The sequence below is a fragment of the Triticum dicoccoides genome, chromosome 4A (assembly GCF_002162155.2).
Source record: "Triticum dicoccoides isolate Atlit2015 ecotype Zavitan chromosome 4A, WEW_v2.0, whole genome shotgun sequence".
Taxonomy (NCBI): domain Eukaryota; kingdom Viridiplantae; phylum Streptophyta; class Magnoliopsida; order Poales; family Poaceae; genus Triticum; species Triticum dicoccoides.
Window position 1 is genome coordinate 563,392,408 of NC_041386.1, and position 21,452 is coordinate 563,413,859.

General features: G+C 44.1%; 1 protein-coding gene across 2 annotated transcripts; it reads left to right on the forward strand.

Moving 5' to 3' along the window:
- The first annotated feature begins 5,567 nt into the window (after window positions 1-5,567).
- On the forward strand, window positions 5,568-9,035 carry LOC119289149 (cathepsin B-like protease 2). Of its 2 annotated transcripts, XM_037568552.1 has the most exons (11): window positions 5,626-5,703; window positions 6,135-6,179; window positions 6,272-6,352; window positions 6,447-6,609; window positions 6,734-6,738; window positions 6,836-6,910; window positions 7,014-7,139; window positions 7,831-8,049; window positions 8,415-8,528; window positions 8,613-8,648; window positions 8,750-9,035. In XM_037568552.1, exons 1-11 carry the CDS (start codon window positions 5,641-5,643, stop codon window positions 8,858-8,860), a joined length of 1,038 nt encoding a protein of 345 aa, XP_037424449.1. In that variant the 5' UTR covers window positions 5,626-5,640; the 3' UTR covers window positions 8,861-9,035. The 2 variants fall into 2 exon arrangements, with proteins under 2 accessions (XP_037424448.1, XP_037424449.1); XM_037568551.1 differs by lacking the exon at window positions 6,135-6,179 and having other exon boundaries at window positions 5,568-5,703; window positions 8,750-9,034.
- Window positions 9,036-21,452: the final 12,417 nt, after the last annotated feature.

The following is a 21,452-nucleotide window of genomic DNA, read 5'->3' on the forward strand; positions in this document are numbered from 1 at the left end:
TCCTACTCACACCGCGCCACCACCCCGACACAGCTTCGCCGGCCGCCGCCTCCAGCCCGCCCCCTCACCCCACTGCCCCCTGCTCGCGCCGCGCCCCTCTTCGCATCCTCCTCGCGTCGCGCCACCCCAGCCAGGCCGCCCCGAGTCCGCCTCCCTCCTGCTCGGGCCTCGGCTCTCGCTGTGCCGGCCGGGGCTCGGAGCCCTCCTCCGGCGACCCTTGCAGCGGTGGCCCCGCCGCCCGTCCCGGCGACCCCTACAGCGGTGAGATGGATGCATGGATGAATTTTTTTTGCATTATGTTACTAGTTGTTATGTGCATGGATGCATGGATGAAATTTGTGATAGTTGTTATGTTACTAGTTGTTAAATGAATTAATGAATATTGGTAGATGGATGGATTGATGAATGTTGTTATGTTTTGTTAGATGAATTTGTGATAGATGGATGGATTAATGAATTTGTTAGATGGATTTGTGATAGATGGATGGATGAAATTTTGTTAGATGGATTTGTGATAGATGGATGGATGAAATTTTGTTAGATGGATTTGTGATAGATGGATGGATGAAATTTTGTTAGATGGATGGATTGATGAATATTTGTAAGTTTTGTGTTTGGTCATGTTTAGTGTTAGGTCATGTTGTTCCATAGGACACTTAAATAAAGCTTTTTTTGTAATTTGAGATGTTGTTTCATGTTGGTTCATAATATAGTGTCAATGCTTTATGTGATATGTGATGACCTAATTTTTTTTCACTCGGTGTAATTAACAGGATTTGTGGTGTTCCATCTTCGTGGAGTGATCGTCGACGTTGGAGGTGTTGGTCCACGATCATCCCTCTCCTTTGACCGACTACATCGGAGGGTGAGAAGCAATTCCATGACCTCGTCCACTTTTTTTCCATGTCACTAGATTAAATTTTCACATCAAGTCGCGTAACCTAGGTCTCCCGTCCGAAAGGGTTGCATCGATAAATATGCATTCAATTGCATATTTATCACCGCAGCTCTTTTGGATTGTCTAGCGCTTTCCACGGACAGCCCGAGGATGTGTAGATTGGGTACGTTGTTCATGCTCTACCCCGTTCCGAGACAGGATTTCGGCGGCGCCTCCCTGTTGTTCTCCGGATGCACATTCTCTCGGCATTTTTCCGAGACGTGTATTTGGAGAACAGCGGGGAGGTGCTGCCGAAATTTTGTCTCGGAATGGGGTAGAGCATGGACCGTACTCAATCTACACATTCTCGGGTGGGATTAGGACCCATCTTTACCTATTAGAGATGTAGGTGTATTAAATGTCGTTTCTCGTCAACCTTGTAAAAAATAAAATATTGATGTGGGTAATTTAAATGAATCCTTAATTTTGTTGTGCGGCTTCCAATAAAGCAGAGATGGCAGATAATCAGTGGATGTATAGTGGGTTTTTCCGTCAGAATCAAGTAACAACAGAGTGGGTCGAGAAAACTGATGTGTTTTTGAAAGAGATATTCCGTAGTCCAATGAGGATGGTGCCAGAATGCCCGTGTGCCAGATGTAAGAGGCGTATCCGCAGAGATAAAAGTGAGATGACTAAGCACCTTCGCACGCATGGATTTATGCCCAACTTTAATATGCCGATAAACTTTGCCCAGCGGGACCATGGTAGAGAGGATGTGATACGACAACGCGTCGCTGGTTATGAGGATGATGGGGTTAGAGACATGCTAGATGATGTCTTTGCTGCACAGCCGACACCTCCGTCACATTCAACGAATGAACCGGAGGAGCCGGAGGAAACCGCAAAGGCCTTCCTGGAAATCTTGGCCTCGTCAAAGAAACCTCTCTATGAGGGTGCCAAGCTGTCTGTGCTGGATGCCATCTCGCAACTGATGGCAGTCAAGGCTGAGTATGGCTGTAGCCGAGGTTGCTTCGAAGCATTTCTGGGAGTATGGGCTAATAGCCTGCATGAGGGCCATGAACTGCCGAAAACCATGTACGTTACGAAGAAAATCATGAAGGCGCTCTCGATGGACTATGAGAAAATACATGTTTGTCCAAAGAATTGCCTTTTGTTTAGGCATGAGTATGCGGATGACAAGTACTGTAGGAAGTGCGGTTCCTCTCGGTATATTGAGGTGGTCGATAAGCATGGTCAGAAGCAGCAGCTAAAAATCCCTGTGAAGGTTCTTCGGTATCTTGATTTTATAAAAAGACTGCAGCGCCTTTTCATCACCGAGGAGTCTGCCAAAATGATGAAGTGGCACAAGGAAGGGAATTTAAAGGACTTACTCAGAGTGGACGAGCCCACAAGGTTCCCTCCCGACTACGCGAGGATGACACCTCATAGGGAGGTGGAGGGGTCGGGGGAGGAGACCCTAGAGGAGGAGGCGGTGGGGGGAGAGCCCCTAGAGGAGGAGGAGGTGGGGGGAGAGGCAACCGGGGCAAAAACTCCGGGCCGTGTCCGAAATAGGAGGGTCTTCTTCGATGCCCTCCTATACAGAGGCACCTTCTGAGTCTGAGGAGGAGGAGTATGTTCCTGATGGCGAGGAGGAGGAGGCCGAGGAGGAGGGTGAGGAGGAGGGCGAGGAGGGTGGAGGGGAGGTTGATCCCGCGTTGTGGGGTGACTTGCCACCGGGTGCTCCGCAGGGGTGGCTGCATGGTAATGCCGGACTACCTACACCACCTTCTATCGAGGAGCACAAGTGGCTCATTGAACCTGTGGGGACAGAGTAAGTGCCTCTCAATCATATTTTCAACACATGACAACATTTTCTTATTGTACACGTGGCAATCATTTGATTCTTTTGCAGAAACTGGATCCTTCGCGGAAAGGGCCGTAAACCGAACGGCCTTATCACTGTCCTGTTGAAGGAGTTTTGGCCTGGCCTATTCTGCCCGCGGCCAGACAGGGACCCACAGCAGCGGGTTTTGGCCATGAGCTGGGCCCACTATGAGGCTTGCAGCAACGCGGAGTACGGGACAGCTGCTAAGGCCGTGATCACCAAATTTTGGGTAAGTTCTCTTCTGAATCACTTGTCTTCAGTTTCGTTCATAGTTTATCATTGAATCACTCAACTCATGCCTTGTTTGCTTCTGGTTTATGCATGATTGCAGCAACTCTATAGAGTTCTTGACGAGCACAAGGCCAGAGCCGACGTGGTCTTGCTTGCGGCTGCGAAGAAGAAAGCTCGTCAGTTGCAGTAAGAGGTGCGCTGGGTTGCCGTCTCGCAGTACTACCACATCTACCTACACCAAAAGATGACCAAAACTCAAGCGCAAAAGCTACAACTTACCTTGAACAGGGAGCAGTTCATGATGGTAACTATTACTAACTTTTCATTGTTTCAAGCAGTCAACTATATGTTTCATGCTCACATGTCATGCTTCCAAAATTTGCATAGGTTGTTCCTCGTTGGTGCTATGGAAGGCATGACAGATGGGCGAGTTTGGTGGATAGGTGGCTCAGTGCCGATGCAGAGTTTGCTGCCAAGAGCATCAAGGCCCGGGCTAACCGAGGAGACGACGGGACACACGGCCAAGGAAACAGGAACCACTGGGGCTTCAAGGCCATGAAGGTATATCTATGTGCATGATGCATTTTTGTTCTTCTTTACTGTCATGTTCTTATGTATGGCTGACTTCTATTTGATGTTGTAGGAGGACAAGTTGAAGAGGCCGCTCTCAGACATGGAGTCGTGGAAGCTGGCCCGCGAGCGGAGTCATCACAAGGAGGGCGAGAGCCAGTACTACGGCAAGACCGAGGAGCACCTGGGGTCTTACATTCATCACTATCAGGAGTTGCATCCGGATGTTCCTGTTGCTGAGGTCGCCCAGTCTCAGATCGACGACACGGCGGTGGTGGCCATCCAGGGGAAGAAGAATGGCCGGTATCCGTGTTTCGACGGCTTGATCACTCCTTCGATCTCGTACACACAGCTTCGGACTACCAACCCGAGACAGTTAGAGAGTACGGGGCGTTCACAAACTCCCTTAGCCCGCCAGCATGCTGTAAGTACTTCCTCTTTATCTTTTTCTATCTAGCATTCTCAGTTTATTTCAGCATTGCTCACTTAGAAACAACTTAAATTATGTAGGCATATAAGGAGTTTGTCGAGCATAGGAATCTCTAGGTGCGGGAGTACTTGAAACGAGTGAAGGCAAACGATGATTACAACCGTCAGATGATGATGGTTAGTTTTGCCCTCTTAAAACCAAGCTAAATTTTTGCACTTTCATTCCTTCTGATCTTCTAGTTTGCTTGTTTAACTAACATTCAGGCTATGTTGGCGTCTTGGACTAACCGCACGGATCCACCACAAATGGGACCCCCACCACCACCTGCAGGAGAACCCCCACACGTGCCCACGTTCGATGAATGGGTGGCACTAGGCAGTGATGGTCCGGTTAGTACATTTGCCTAACTACTGGCAAACTAGTTCTCGTTCATGAAACACTATCATATCATATTTACCGTTAGAATCTTTTCTGAAACATGTAGGGGACCGGTGGCTCGACTCCTGCTCCGTCGACCCCAGTCACTCCGATCTGGCAGAGTGGTGGTGGTCGCGATGGCGGTTTTGGCGGAGGTGGTGGTGGTTTTGGCAGAGGAGGTGGTGGTTTTGGCGGAGGTGGTGGTTTTGGCGGAGGTGGTCTTGCTTGATGATTCCGTGCATGTGGCCATCGTGCCATGCCTTTCATATTCCTACTTTTATGATGTTTCATGTCTTGCATTACTTTTATGTTCATGAACTTCCATTGGTGATGATCTTTAGATGATGTGATGAACTTGAGTATGTTTAGATGATGATGGTGAACTTGAGTATGTTTAGATGAACTTGAGTATGTTTACATGATGAATTGTCTGCATACATATTGTTCTGTTTTGAAATGCTGTCAAATGAATTGGAAAAGAGAAAACAGGGAAAATAAAAAAAACCATGCCTACGGCAAAGCCGTAGGCATAGCTGAAAATCTATGCCGACGACTTTGCCATAGGCATAGCCCTGCTGCTAGGAGGAACCAGGAGATGACACGTGGCAGAGATATGCCTACGGCAAAGCCGTCGGCATAGATTCATCTATGCCTAAGGAGTACCACGGGTTGCCACGTGGCAGAGGTATGCCGACGGCTTTGCCGTCGGCATATCTCTGCGACGTGGCATTGCGTGATTCGTCAGCGCTTTTGATGGCGCCGTCCGTTGCCGTCAGACGAAAAACACTGCCGACGGCTATACTATGCCGACGGCTGACGTCAGGCCGTCGGCATAGGCCCCTATGCCGACGGCTATACTATGCCGACGGTCTGAGAAGACTACGCTGACGACATCTATGCCGACGGGCCTATGCCGACGGCAACCGTAGGCATAGATCTATGCCGACGGCTTAGGGGCCTATGCCGACGGCCCGTGACCGTAGGCGTAGACCGCGAGTCCGGTAATGAATCAACCCGATAGTTGGCTCTGGCGTGGTGCCGATCTCACAAGGCAGAAAAGGGCAGACAGGCATATCCCGGAAACCAATTTTGCAGCTTACCTCCAGACTCCAGTCCCCTGCTACAGCTACTCCCCTGTTTAAAGGGCGGCGTGGGGGAGCACGGAAGCCAGGCCGCCAGTTGCAGCTGCTACTCCTGCTTGCTTCCCCCTGTCGTCGGTCGAGGAAGGAGATGGGTGGCCTACTCCCGCTGGCGCTGCTCGTCGTCCTCTCTGCCGCCGCCGCTGCCCCTCAGGTTCGTTTCTTCTCGCCTTATCTTAACGAGATCCCACCTCTGCTGCGAATTTGGTAGTAGCAGTCTAGTGCTGCGAACCTCGGAAGCTAGATGAAGGTAGAAGGGTTGCGACAGAGCCCGCGGCGGAGGGGCCTCGGGCTTCCCGCGCCGTGCTGCAGCTAGATGACGAGCCCGTCCTCTGATGCTAAGCTTGATGCCAACACTGAAAATCGAATAGCTTGGAACGGAAGTTCGATCCCTTCATTTCATTGGGGGCAAGAACAAAAAATACCTATCCTAATCCTAACACAGAAAACCGAACAGATAGGTCTGTTTTTCTCTGCTTGGGATAAAATGTACCCACCCCTACTAGCATTAAGGAATCAGTGATGATGTTACGCAGTTGGCTGAGTCACATCCATGTTTGCTTTAACATGTGTTTGTACCTGCAGCTCGTCGGAGCTGCGAGGGGAGACCATTCCCTTCCAATCATCCAGGCCATTTTTTATCCCCCTCTAATTGGCATCCTACCCATCTTGTATTGTTTGTATTATTATTAATAATCATACATAGTGTTGTACTATCACAGGAAGACATCATACGGACGGTCAACAACCATCCCAATGCCGGATGGACGGCTGGACACAACCCCTACCTCGCAAACTATACTGTACATACAACACTCTCTTGATCTTGTCCTTGTCATCGAGGCACCATTTTCTCCTTCTATGCTTGCTGACCTCAAAATCATTTTTCCCTTGCAGATCGAGCAATTTAAGCATATCCTGGGAGTGAAGCCAACACCTCCAGGTTTACTGGCTGGTGTCCCAACCAAAACTTATTCAAGATCAGAAAAGGAGGATCTCCCAAAGGAGTTCGACGCCAGATCTAAATGGTCTGGCTGCACCACAATCGGGAAAATACTTGGTAAGCTCAACTACTAGATAACTCCATGACCATAACCCGGTTCTACGCCGTTTTAATTACACTGACCAACTTCATTTGCTCTTTTTTCCCCAATACCTTGGAAAACGCTGGTTTTCATGAGCAGATCAAGTAAGTCTATGCACATTACCTTATATGGTTACCACCACGAGTGCTTTCTGAACAATTGAAGATGATCAACGTAGTATGTATTGGTTGACAATGGCAGGGTCACTGTGGTGCCTGCTGGGCCTTTGGTGCCGTGGAGTGTCTGCAAGATCGTTTCTGCATTCATCATGGCGTGGTGAGTGCATATGGACGACCCGTCTACTGTCTGGTCTGTTTTTAAACAGGCCTGTTTGGTCCTTTTCTTACAATAACCAGCCTGCTATTTTTATTCCTTGCAGAACGTTTCACTTTCTGTCAATGACATAGTGGCTTGCTGTGGGTTTCTGTGTGGCGATGGTTGTGATGGAGGATATCCTATCTTCGCATGGCAATACTTCGTCGAGAACGGTGTTGTTACTGACGAGGTATAGCTAACTCTCTACTTCCTACCATTTCCGTGTCCTGATGATCCTAGAGCAATCCTACTATTACTATTTGATTCTGTTATATTATGAATCACTTCTCTGAGTTCTAAGTTCTAACTACAACAGTGGGTATTACTGAATCTGTCTTAACAATATAACCCCCCTGCAAAAAAAAATCAATATAATGGAAATTGGATGGTACATTAATTATTAATAATATTTCGCTCCATAAATGAAATTGGTCTATTTGTGAATACAGTTTTAACAGCTCAGTTAGTGACTGTATCATTTGGCGCTAAATGCTAACAGTGTATATTTGAACCCGAAAATCAGGGAGTAGTAGGACATATTGTGCTAGTGTGTCCTCAGTACACAAAACTACAATACAAATGGCTCTGTTCCAAGTTCTGGAAAATACGTTGTAGCTTAGCATACAACATGAAGTAGAAGAATCGTCATACTTTCTGCATGATCTTCAGGAAAGATCCTTTGGAAAATACAGAAAACCTAGCTGAAACTAGCTGCACGTCTTTATCTGGCTAGATTTTTTTTGTTGCATTTTTTCTTTTCTGTTCCTAACTATGTATTGTTTTCATATCATTTTTTTTTGTTTAACTAGGCTCTCCCCTCATGTTTCTTGTAAAAAAGATTCAGCTCATCATACCACTCATACTTGTACATTGTCTTGCAGTGTGATCCATTCTTTGATCAGGTTGGCTGCCAGCATCCTGGATGCGAACCTGCTTATCCTACACCTGTGTGTGAAAAGAAATGCAAGGTGCAGAACCAAGTTTGGGAGGAAAAGAAACATTTCAGTGTCGATGCATACCAAGTAAACTCTGATCCACATGACATCATGGCAGAGGTCTACAAGAATGGCCCTGTAGAAGTTTCTTTCATAATTTATGAGGTAACTTCGATTCAGTATTTGATGTTTGACATGTGTTTTGCCAAGGCTGTCAAAATGAGTCAAAATTTCTGATAGTACTTTGAAATGTACAAACATAATATAAACAAAACTTTGAAAAGCTTTAAGTCTGAATAAAACCGTGGAAAGAACATGGCAGTAGGAGAAACGGAAACAAAAACATACATACTCTTGTTAGCATAGTGAAATATGAAATACAATTATTATCTTTGAAGCTTTGAATTCGGTCAACAACTCATATGCTTTATGATTGTATAATAAGACTACAGAAGTACAGATTCTATCATCAAAGGTGAAGAAGATTTTTGTTACTTTCAGTGCTGATTTAATTCTGCAATTTGCTGCAGGACTTTGCACACTACAAGTCAGGTGTTTACAAGCAAATCACAGGTAGGATGGTGGGAGGTCATGCCGCCAAATTGATTGGATGGGGAACAAGTGATGCTGGCGAGGATTACTGGGTATCTTGTTAATTCTCTATTTTACACTATTTATCAAACAATGATCAAGACTTGACGTCTTTCATTTTGTCTTCTGCTTCTCAGCTTCTTGCAAATCAGTGGAACAGAGGATGGGGCGAAGTGAGTGTGACAAACACCCTGTATTGTTTGGCTAATTAACAAGTTTTGGTAGGATCATGTGTTTGGTTAATTAACAAGTTTTGGTTTGTGATGCATTGTAGGACGGGTACTTCAAGGTCATAAGGGGCATGAATGAATGTGGCATTGAAGGAGATGTTAATGCCGGTATGCCCTCGACAAAGAACATCGCGGGTAGCGCCTTTGCAATCTGAAGTCTGAGCGGCGCCTTTCCTCCGTTGTAGTTGGAATTAGGGATTTTCCTGTCAAATTAAGACCCTCTTTGATTCAACGAATTTTCATAGGACTAGCAAATATGTCCATGTGTTGCAACGTGAGAAAAACAATTAGATTATGCCAGATGAGATAAGGACTTTTAAAATGTCATTTCATAAACTACGTCTGAATAATGTCATTATGAGACAAGGGACTTTTAAAAAGTCATTTCAAAAACTGAAAATGTGATGGTCTCATCATGACTTGTTTTCCTAAGGCGCCACAACGATTTTTTGTTGGCTAAGCAAACTACATTGATGGACCTTACTTGAGCTAGACTGATGAATGATATGCTTCGCGTCGACCTGGCATCACGGCGTTTTCCATGACCAGTAAAACTATAGTACCAAAATAAATATAGCTATCTATGGAGACAAATTAGACATTTAGTCGTTTTCATATAGCTTACAAAAATTAACCCATAGGAAGTTGTCAATTTTTTTGGGGTCCCTGCGCTGTGTAGACCACAAAATTTTTTTTTTTCCGGACGCACGATAGACTAATAAGATAATAAAACGACCTCTAAAGATCCCCTAAAAGAACTCTATGTAAGTGATGGTTTCTTTTGCTTGTTATTTACGGATCTGTTTGATTTTTTATGAACATTTTCTAAAATTGCATGGACATTATTTCCAAATTCCCGAATATGTTTTGAATATACATCTCTGAATTCAAGAACATTTTATGATTTCTAAAAAAAATCTAAAACTCACAACTTTTTGAAATTTGGAATTTTTGAAAATCTTGAATTAATTTAAAGAAGAAAATAAAAAATAATAATAAGAAAGAAAGGCAAAAAAGAAATAAAAAAATAGGGGGCATCACGCCTCTCAGACATGGGCCGGCCCATAGGTATGCATGGCGGAGGAGGTCCGCTTGCATTAAGAAAGAAAAGAAGAAAAAAAAGGTGGATCCTAGGATCAAATCCGGGTCTCTGACATGAAACACTGAGGTCTTGGCCACTACATTACTACTCTGCTTGTGATGTATGAGGATAACAGTAACACTATATAAGAATCAAAGCCCAAGGCGACTTCGGGAAAAAAATGTCGAGTCGTTTTAGTGGGTAATTTATAGAAACTTCGGGGGTAGTATTTAGACGGATGAACAAAATCAGTAGTCTCTTTATTATTAGGTAGAGATTAAAATTCTTAGGAATTTTTCTATGTAGGCCATTTGATTAGTACGATTGAATCCTTTAGGAATTTTTCCTAAAGAATCATCTGTACCACATTTCATAGGACATCCAACATCCACTCATTTTGTTTGAATAAGAACCTTTGTTTTTTCTATAATCCAATCAAAAAACTCAAATCATGTAGGGTTTGAAAGAGTGAATTTTATTGACTCAAAATGAATCATCAAGTGGATATAGACATAATGGGCACACACCCGATCTCTGCACAACTCCTATGCACACAACCAACATATATAAAAACATGCTCGTAATCAACAAAGTCATATAAGATCAAAACTATGCCTAAGAGAGAGAAAAAACGATCAAAACATCGATTGACAAACTATAATAATGACAATATCTGCACCAACTATCTCTTGACACTGCTACCTCTTGAGCATGCGTTGGTTTTCCCTTGAAGAGGAAAGGGTGATGTAGCAAAGTAGTGTAAGTATTTCTCTTAGTTTTCGAGAACCAAGGTATCAATCCAGTAGGAGACTACACGCAAGTCACCTAGTACCTGCACAAATAATCAAGAACCTTGCAACCAACGCGATAAAGGGGTTGTCAATCCCTTCACGACCACTTGCAAAAGTGAGATGTGATAAAGATAATAAGATACATATTTTTGGTATTTTTGTTGTATAGATTGAAAAGTAAAGATTGCAAAATAAATAGTAAACTAGAATTGTAGATCGGAAACTTATATGATGTAAAGTAGACCCGGGGGCCATAGGTTTCACTAGTGGCTTCTCTCAAGATAGCATATATTACGGTGGGTGAACAAATTACTGCCGAGCAATTGATAGAAAAGCGCATAGTTATGAGAATATCTAGGCATGATCATGAACATAGGCATCACGTCCGTGTCAAGTAGACCGAAACGATTCTGCATCTACTACTATTATTCCACACATCGCCCGCTATCCAGCATGCATCTAGAGTATCAAGTTTATAAGAATAGAGTAACACATTAGGCAAGATGACATGATGTAGAGGGATAAACTCAAGCAATATGATATAAACCCAATCTTTTTATCCTCGATGGCAACAATACAATACGTGTCGGTTCCTTTCTGTCACTGGGATCGAGCACCGCAAGATTGAACCCAAAGCTAAGCACTTCTCCCATTGCAAGAAAGATCAATATAGTAGGCCAAACCAAACTGATAATTCGAAGAGACGTGCAAAGATATCAAATCATGCATATAAGAATTCAGAGAAGAATCAAATATTGTTCATAGATAATCTTGGTCATAAACCCACAACTCATCGGATCTCGACAAACACACCGCAAAAAGGATTACATTGAATAGATCTCCAAGAACATCAAGGAGAACTTTGTATTGAGAACCAAAGAGAGAGAAGAAGACATCTAGCTAATAACTATGGACCCGAAGGTTTGTGGTAAACTACTCACACATCATCGGAGAGGCTATGGTGTTGATGTAGAATCCCTCCGTGATCGAATCCCCCTCCAGCAGATCGCCGGAAAAGGTCCCCAGATGGGATCTCACGGGTACAGAAGGTTGTGGCGGTGGAAAAGTGGTTTCTGGCTCCCCTGGAAGTTTTTAGGGTATAAGAGTATATATAGGCGAAAGAAGTAGGTCGGTAGAGCTTCGTGGGGCCCACGAGGGTGGGAGGCGCGCCTCCCTACCTCGTGGTCGCCTCATTGCTTCCTTGACCTTCACACCAAGTCTCCTGAATTGCGTTTGTTCCAAAAAAAGATCCTCGCGAAGGTTTCGTTCCGTTTGGATTCTGTTTGATATTCCTTTTCTGTGAAACACTGAAATAGGCAAAAAAACAACAATTTGCACTGGGCCTTCGGTTAATAGGTTAGTCCCAGAAATAATATAATACTGCATATTAAAGCCCATTAAACATCCAAAACAGATAATATAATAGCATGGAACAATCAAAAATTATAGATACGTTGGAGACGTATCAAGCATCCCCAAGCTTAATTCCTGCTCGTCCTCGAGTAGGTAAATGATAAAAACAGAATTTTTGATGTGGAATGCTACCTAACATAATTCTCAATGTAATTCTCTTTATTGTGGCATGAATATTCAGATCCGAAAGATTCAAGACAAAAGTTTAATATTAAAATGAAAACAATAATACTTCAAGCATACTAACCAAGCAATTATGTCTTCTCAAAATAACATGGCCAAAGAAAGCTATCCCTACAAAATAGTCTGGCTATGCTCTATCTTCATCACATAAAATATTTAAATCATGCACAACCCCGATGACAAGTCAAGCAATTGTTTCATACTTTTGATGTTCTCAAACTTTTTCAATCTTCATGCAATACATGAGCGTGAGCCATAGATATAGCACTATAGGTGGAATAGAATGATGGTTGTGGAGAAGACAAAAAGGAGAAGATAGTCTCATATCAACTAGGCTTATCAACGGGCTATGGAGATGCCCATCAATAGATATCAATGTGAGTGAGTAGGGATTGCCATGTGATAACCCACAAGTATAGGGGATCGCAACAACTTTAAAGGTAGAGTATTCAACCCAAATTTATTGATTCGACACAAGGAGAGCCAAAGAATATTCTCAAGTATTAGCAGCTGAGTTGTCAATTCAACCACACCTGGAAACTTAGTATCTGCAGCAAAGTGTTTAGTAGCAAAGTAATATGATAGTGATGATAACGGTAACTGTTGGAAATATGCCCTAGAGGCAATAATAAATTAGTTATTATTATATTTCCTTGTTCATGATAATCGTTTATTATCCATGCTAGAATTGTATTGATAGGAAACTCAGATACATGTGTGGATACATAGACAACACCATGTCCCTAGTAAGCCTCTAGTTGACTAGCTCGTTGATCAATAGATGGTTACGGTTTCCTGACCATAGACATTGGATGTCATTGATGACGGGATCACATCATTAGGAGAATGATGTGATGGACAAGACCCAATCCTAAGCCTAGCACAAGATCGTGTAGTTCGTATGCTAAAGCTTTTCTAATGTCAAGTATCATTTCCTTAGACCATGAGATTGTGCAACTCCCGGATACCGTAGGAATGCTTTGGGTGTACCAAACGTCACAACGTAACTGGGTGGCTATAAAGGTGCACTGCGGGTATCTCCGAAAGTGTCTGTTGGGTTGGCACGAATCGAGACTGGGATTTGTCACTCCGTGTAACAGAGAGGTATCTCTGGGCCCACTCGGTAGGACATCATCATAATGTGCACAATGTGACCAAGGAGTTGATCACGGGATGATGTGTTACGGAACGAGTAAAGAGACTTGCCGGTAAAGAGACTGAACAAGGTATCGGGATACCGACGATCGAATCTCGGGCAAGTACTATACCGGTAGACAAAGGGAATTGTATACGGGATTGATTGAATCCTTGACATCATGGTTCATCCGATGAGATCATCGTGGAGCATGTGGGAGCCAACATGGGTATCCAGATCCCGCTGTTGGTTATTGACCGGAGAGTTGTCTCGGTCATGTCTGCATGATTCCCGAACCCGTAGGGTCTACACACTTAAGGTTCGATGACGCTAGGGTTATTAGGAAGACTTGTATGTGATTACCGAAAGTTGTTCGGAGTCCCGGATGAGATCCCGGACGTCACGAGGAGTTCCGGAATGGTCCGGAGGTAAAGATTTATATATGGAAAGTTGTTGTTCGGGTTCCAAGAAAAGTTTGGTTTTTTCCGATATTGTACCGGGAAGCTTCCGGAAGGTTCTGGAGGATTCCGGAGGGGTCCGGAGGTCCAGAAAATGTTCCACCACGTCCAACACAGCAGCATGGGCTGTAGGGGGGCTCCTTAGCCTTACTGGGCTAGGGGCACTAGCCCCCCCAAGGCCCATGCGCATGGGAGAGGGGAAACCCTAAGGGGGAGGGCCTCCACTTGACTTGGGAGGCACTCCTCCCCCCTTGGCCGCCGCCCCCAACCCTAGATGGGATCTAGGGTGGCCGGCCCCCTCTCTCCCCACCTATAAATAGTGGAGGAGTGGGAGGGCAGCCACACCCTTGCACCTGGCGCAGCCCCTCCCCTCCAATACCTCTCCTCCTCCGCGTGAGCTTGGCGAAGCCCTGCCGGAGAACTACCACTCCATCACCACCACGCCGTCGTGCTGCTGTTGGACTCTCTTCCTCAACCTCTCCCTCCTCCTTGCTGGATCAAGGCGCGGGAGACGTCTCCATTCCGTACGTGTGTTGAACGCGGAGGTGCTGTACGTTCGGCGCTAGGATCATCGGTGATTTCGATCACGACGAGTACGACTCCATCAACCCCGTTCTCTTGAACGCTTCCGCTTAGCGATCTTCAAGGGTATGAAGATGCACTCCCTCTCTCTCGTTGCTAGATGACTCCATAGATTGATCTTGGTGATGTGTAGAAAATTTTAAATTTCTGCTACGTTCCCCAACAGTGGCATCATGAGCTAGGTCTATGCGTAGATTCTATGCACGAGTAGAACACAAAGTAGTTGTGGGCGATGATTTGTTCAATTTGCTTGCCGTTACTAGTCTTATCTTGATTCGGCGGCATTGTGGGATGAAGCGGCCCGGACCGACCTTACACGTACTCTTACATGAGACAGGTTCCACCAACTGACATGCACTAGTTGCATAAGGTGGCTAGCGGGTGTCTGTCTCTCCCACTTTAGTTGGATCGGATTCGATGAAAAGGGTCCTTATGAAGGGTAAATATAAATTGGCATATCACCGTTGTGGTTTTGCGTAGGTAAGAAACATTCTTGCTAGAAACCCATAGCAGCCACGTAAAAACTTGCAACAACAATTAGAGGACGTCTAACTTGTTTTTGTAGCATATGCCATGTGATGTGATATGGCCAAAAGGATGTGATGAATGATATATGTGATGTATGAGATTGATCATGTTCTTGTAATAGGAATCACGACTTGCATGTCGATGAGTATGACAACCGGCAGGAGCCATAGGAGTTGTCTTAATTTATTTATGACCTACGTGTCAACTTATACGTCATGTAATTACTTTACTTTATTGCTAACCGTTAGCCATAGTAGTAGAAGTAATAGTTGACGAGACAACTTCATGAAGACACGATGATGGAGATCATGATGATGGAGATCATGATGATGGAGATCATGATGATGGAGATCATGGTGTCATGCCGGTGGCGACGATGATCATGGCGCCCCGAAGATGGATATCAAAAGGAGCAAAATGATATTGGCCATATCATGTCACTATTTGATTGCATGTGATGTTTATCATGTTTTACATCTTATTTGCTTAGAACGACGGTAGCATAAATAAGATGATCCCTCACCATAATTTCAAGAAAGTGTTCCCCCTAACTGTGCACCGTTGCTAAGGACCGTTGTTCCGAAGCACCACGTGATGATCGAGTGTGATAGGTTCTAACGTTCGCATACAACGGGTGTAAGCCAGATTTACACACGCAATACACTTAGGTTGACTTGACGAGCCTAGCATGTACAGACATGGCCTCGGAACACGGAAGACCGAAAGGTCGAACACGAGTCATATAGAAGATACGATCAACATGAAGATGTTCACCGATGATGACTAGTCCGTCTCACGTGATGATCGGACACGGCCTAGTTGACTCAGATCATGTATCACTTAGATGACTAGAGGGATGTCTATCTAAGTGGGAGTTCATTGAATAATTTGATTAGATGAACTTAATTATCATGAACATAGTCAAAAGGTCTTTGCAAATTATGTCGTAGCTCACGCTTTGGTTCTACTGTTTTAGATATGTTCCTAGAGAAAATTTAGTTGAGAGTTGACAGTAGCAATTATGCGGACTGGGTCCGTGAACTAAGTATTGTCCTCATTGCTGCACAGAAGGGCTATGTCCTTGATGCACCGCTCAGTGCGTTGAATCTCGAGCATCGTCTGTACATGTTGGGAAACGTCTGACATACACGTTTTGATGACTACGTGATAGTTCAGTGCGTAATGCTAACGGTTTAGAATTGTGCCACCAAAGACGTTTTTGAAATGTCGTAGAACATATGAGATGTTCCAAAGACTGAAATTGGAATTTCAGACTAGTGCCCACGTCAAGAGGTATGAGACCTCTGACAAGTTTCTTAAGCCTGCAAACTAAGGGAGAAAAACTCAATCGTTGAGCATGTGCTCAGATTGTTTGAGTATTGCAATCGCTTGAATCGAGTGGGAGTTAATCTTCCAGATGAGATAGTGATAGTTCTCCATAGTCACTGCCACCAAGCTATTAGAGCTTAGTGATGAACTATAACATATCAGGGATAGACATGATGATCCTTGAGCAATTCGCGATGTTTGACACCGTGAAAGTAGAAATCAAGTAGGAGCATCAATTGTTGATGGTTAGTAAAACCACTAGTTTCAAGAAGGGCAAGGGAAAGAAGGGATACTTCATGAGATGGCAAATCAGTTGCTGCTCTAGTGAATAAACCCAAGGTTGAACCAAACCCAAGAATAAGTGCTTCTATAATGAGGGTAACGGTCACTGAAGCAGAACTACCCTAGATACTTGGTAGATGAGAAGGTTGGCAAGGTCGACAGAAGTATTTTGGATATACATCATATTATTGTGTACTTTACTAGTACTCCTAGTAGCACTAGGGTAATAAATACCGATTCGGTTGCTAAGTGTTAGTAACTCGAAATAAAAGGCTGCGGAGACTAGCTAAAGGTGAGATGACGATATGTTGGAAGTGTTTCCAAGGTTGATGTGATCAAACATTGCACGCTCCCTCTACCATCAAGATTGGTGTTAAACCTAAATAATTGTTATTTGGTGTTTGCGTTGAGCATAGACATGATTGGATTATGTTTATCGCCATATGGTTATTCATTTAAGGAGAATGATGGTTACTCTGTTTACTTGAATAATACCTTCAATGGTCTTGCACCTAAAATAAATGGTTTATTGAATCTCGATCATAGTGATACACATGTTCATGCCAAAAGATATAAGATAGTAATGATAGTACCACATACTTGTGGCACTACCATCGGAGTCATGATGGTATAAAACGCATGAAGAAGCTCCACGTTGATGGATCTTTGGACTCACTCATTTTTGAAAAGATTGAGACATGCAAACCATGTCTATTGGTAGATATGCATGAAGAAACTCCATGCAGATGGATCATTTGGACTCACTTGATTTTGAATCACTTGAGACATGCAAATCATACCACATGGGCAAGATGACTGAAAGGCCTCGTTTTCAGTAAGATGGAAAAAGAAAGCAACTTGTTTGAAGTAATACATTTTGATGTGTGTAGTCCAATGAGTGTTGAGGCACGTAGTGGATATCGTTATGTTCTTACTTCACAGATGATTTGAGTAGATGCTAAGTATGTTTACTTGATGAAACACAAGTCTGAATTATTGAAAGGTTCAAGTAATTTCAGAGTGAAGTTGAAGATCGTCGTGACAGGATGATGAAATGTCTATGATATGATCATAGAGATGAATATATGAGTTACGAGTTTGGCACATAATTAAGACATTGTGGAAATTGTTTCACAACTAATACTTCCTGGAACAGCATGGTGTGATGGTGTGTCCGAACATCGTAACTGCACCCTATTGGATATGGTGCATACCATGATGTCTCTTATCGAATTACCACTATCGTTTATGGGTTAGGCATTAGAGACAACCGCACTCACTTTAAATAGGGCACCACACAATTATGTTGAGACGAGACCGTATGAACTATGGTTTAGAGAAACCTAAGTTGTCGTTTCTTAAAAGTTTGGGGTGCGCCGCTTATGTGAAAAGGTTTCAGGCTGATAAGATCGAACCCAAAGCGGATAAATGCATCTTCATAGAATACCCAAAAATAGTTGGGTGTACCTCCTATTTCAGATCCGGAAGCAAGAGTGATTGTTTCTAGAAACGGGTCCTTTCTCGAGGAAAAGTTTCTCTCGAAAGAATTGAGTGGGAGGATGGTGGAGACTTGATGAGGTTATTGAACCATCACTTCAACTAGTGTGTAGCAGGGCACAGGAAGTTGTTCCTATGGCACCTACACCAATTGAAGTGGAAGCTTATGATAGTAATCACATAACTTCGGATCAAGTCACTACCAAACCTCATAGGTTGACAAGGATGTGTACTACTTCAGAGTGGTACGTAATCCTGTCTTGGAAGTCATGTTGCTAGACAACAATGAACCTACGAGCTATGGAGAAGCGATGGTAGGCCCGGATTCTGACGAATGGCTTGAGGCCATAAAATCTGAGAGAGGATCCATGTATAAAACAAAGTATAGACTTTGAAAGAACTACTTGATGGTTGTAAGGCTGTTGGGTGCAGATGGATTTTAAAAGGAAGACGGACAATGATGGTAAGTGTCACCATTAAGAAAGCTCGACTTGTCGTTAAGATGTTTTCCGACAAGTTCAAGGAGTTGACTACGATGAGACTTTCTCACTCGTAGCGATGCTAAGAGTCTGTTGGAATTATGTTAGCAGTTACTGCATTATTTATGAAACTTGCAGATAGGATGTCAAAACATTGTTTCCTCGACGTTTTTCCTGAGGAAAGGTTGTATGTGATACATCCAGAAGGTTTTGTCAATCCTGAAAGATGCTAACAAGTATGCAAAGCTCCAGCAACCCTTCTAAGGACTGGAGTAAGCATCTCGGAGTTGGAATGTACGCTTTGATGAGATGATCAAAGATTTTGGGTTTATACAAAGTTTATGAGTAACTTGTATTTCCAAAGAAGTGAGTGGGAGCACTATAGAATTTCTGATGAGTATATGTTGTTGATCAGAAATGATGTAGAGTTTCTGGAAAGCACATAGGGTTATTTGAAAAGTGTTTTTGAATGGAAAACCTGGATTAAGCTACTTGAACATTGAGCATCAAGATCTATAAGGATAGATCAAAATCGCTTAATAGTACTTTCAAATGAACACATACCATGAATTTTTTTTGAAGGAGTTCAAAAATAGATCGGCAAAGAAGGAGTTCTTGGCTGTGTTATAAGGTATGAGCATTGAATAAAACTCAAGACCTGACCACGGCAGAATAGAGAGAAAGGACGAAGGTCGTCCCCTATGCTTTGGACGTAGACTCTAAAGTATGCTATGTTGTGTACCGCACCTGAAGTGTGCCAACCCATGAGTCAGTCAAGGGGTACAAGTGTGATCTAGGAATGGATCACAGGACAACGGTCAAGGTTATCCTTAGTAACTAGTGGACTAAGGAATTTTCTCGATTATGGAGGTGGTAAAAGAGTTCGTCGTAAAGGGTTACGTCGATGCAAACTTTGACACTAATCCAGATGACTCTGAGTAGTAAACCGGATTCGTATAGTAGAACAGTTATTTGGAATAGCTCCAAGTAGCGCGTGGTAGCTGCATCTACAAGATGACATAGAGATTTGTAAAGCACACATGGATCTGAAAGGTTCAGACTCATTGACTAATAAACCTCTCTCACAAGCAAGATATGAACAAACCCCATGGGTGTTGGATTCATTGCAATCACATAGTGATGTGAACTAGATTATTGACTCTAGTGCAAGTGGGAGACTATTCGAAATATGCCCTAGAGGCAATAATAAATTAGTTATTATTATATTTCCTTGTTCATGATAATCGTTTATTATCCATGCTAGAATTTATTGATAGGAAACTCAGATACATGTGTGGATACATAGACAACACCATGTCCCTAGTAAGCCTCTAGTTGACTAGCTCGTTGATCAATAGATGGTTACGGTTTCCTGACCATGGACATTGGATGTCGTTGATGATGGGATCACATCATTAGGAGAATGATGTGATGGACAAGACCCAATCCTAAGCCTAGCACAAGATCGTGTAGTTCGTATGCTAAAGCTTTTCTAATGTCAAGTATCATTTCCTTAGACCATGAGATTGTGCAACTCCCGGATACCGTAGGAATGCTTTGGGTGTACCAAACGTCACAACGTAACTGGGTGGCTATAAAGGTGCACTGCGGGTATCTCCGAAAGTGTCTGTTGGGTTGGCACGAATCGAGGCTGGGATTTGTCACTCCGTGTAACAGAGAGGTATCTCTGGGCCCACTCGGTAGGACATCATCATAATGTGCACAATGTGACCAAGGAGTTTATCACGGGATGATGTGTTACGGAACGAGTAAAGAGACTTGCCGGTAACGAGATTGAACAAGGTATCGGGATACCGACGATCGAATCTCGGGCAAGTACTATACCGGTAGACAAAGGGAATTGTATACGGGGTTGATTGAATCCTTGACATCGTGGTTCATCCGATGAGATCATCGTGGAGCATGTGGGAGCCAACATGGGTATCCAGATCCCGCTGTTGGTTATTAACCGGAGAGTTGTCTCGGTCATGTCTGCATGATTCCCGAACCCGTAGGGTCTACACACTTAAGGTTCGATGACGCTAGGGTTATTAGGAAGACTTGTATGTGATTACCGAATGTTGTTCGGAGTCCTAGATGAGATCCCGGATGTCATGAGGAGTTCCGGAATGGTCCGGAGGTAAAGATTTATATATGGAAAGTTGTTATTCGGGTTCTAGGAAAAGTTCGGTTTTTCCGGAATTGTACCGGGAAGCTTCCGGAGGATTCCGGAGGGGTCTGGAGGTCCGAAAAATGTTCCACCACGTCCAACACAGCAGCATGGGCTGTAGGGGGGCTCCCTAGCCTTAATGGGCCAGGGGCACCAGCCCCCCAAGGCCCATGCACATGGGAGAGGGGAAACCCTAAGGGGGAGGGCCTCCACTTGACTTGGGAGGCACTCCTCCCCCCTTGGCCACCGCCCCCAACCCTAGATGGGATCTAGGGGGGCCGTCCCCCTCTCTCCCCACCTATAAATAATGGAGGAGTGGGAGGGCGGCCACACCCTTGCACCTGGCGCAGCCCCTCCCCTCCAATACCTCTCCTCCTCCGCGTGAGCTTGGCGAAGCCCTGCCGGAGAACTACCACTCCATCACCACCATGCCGTCGTGCTGCTGTTGGACTCTCTTCCTCAACCTCTCCCTCCTCCTTGCTGGATCAAGGCGCGGGAGACGTCTCCATTCCGTACGTGTGTTGAACGCGGAGGTGCCGTACGTTCGGCGCTAGGATCATCGGTGATTTGGATCACGACGAGTACGACTCCATCAACCCCGTTCTCTTGAACGCTTCCGCTTAGCAATCTTCAAGGGTATGAAGATGCACTCCCTCTCTCTCGTTGGTAGATGACTCCATAGATTGATCTTGGTGATGCGTAGAAAATTTTAAATTTCTGCTACGTTCCCCAACAGTGGCATCATGAGCTAGGTCTATGCGTAGATTCTATGCACGAGTAGAACACAAAGTAGTTGTGGGCGATGATTTGTTCAATTTG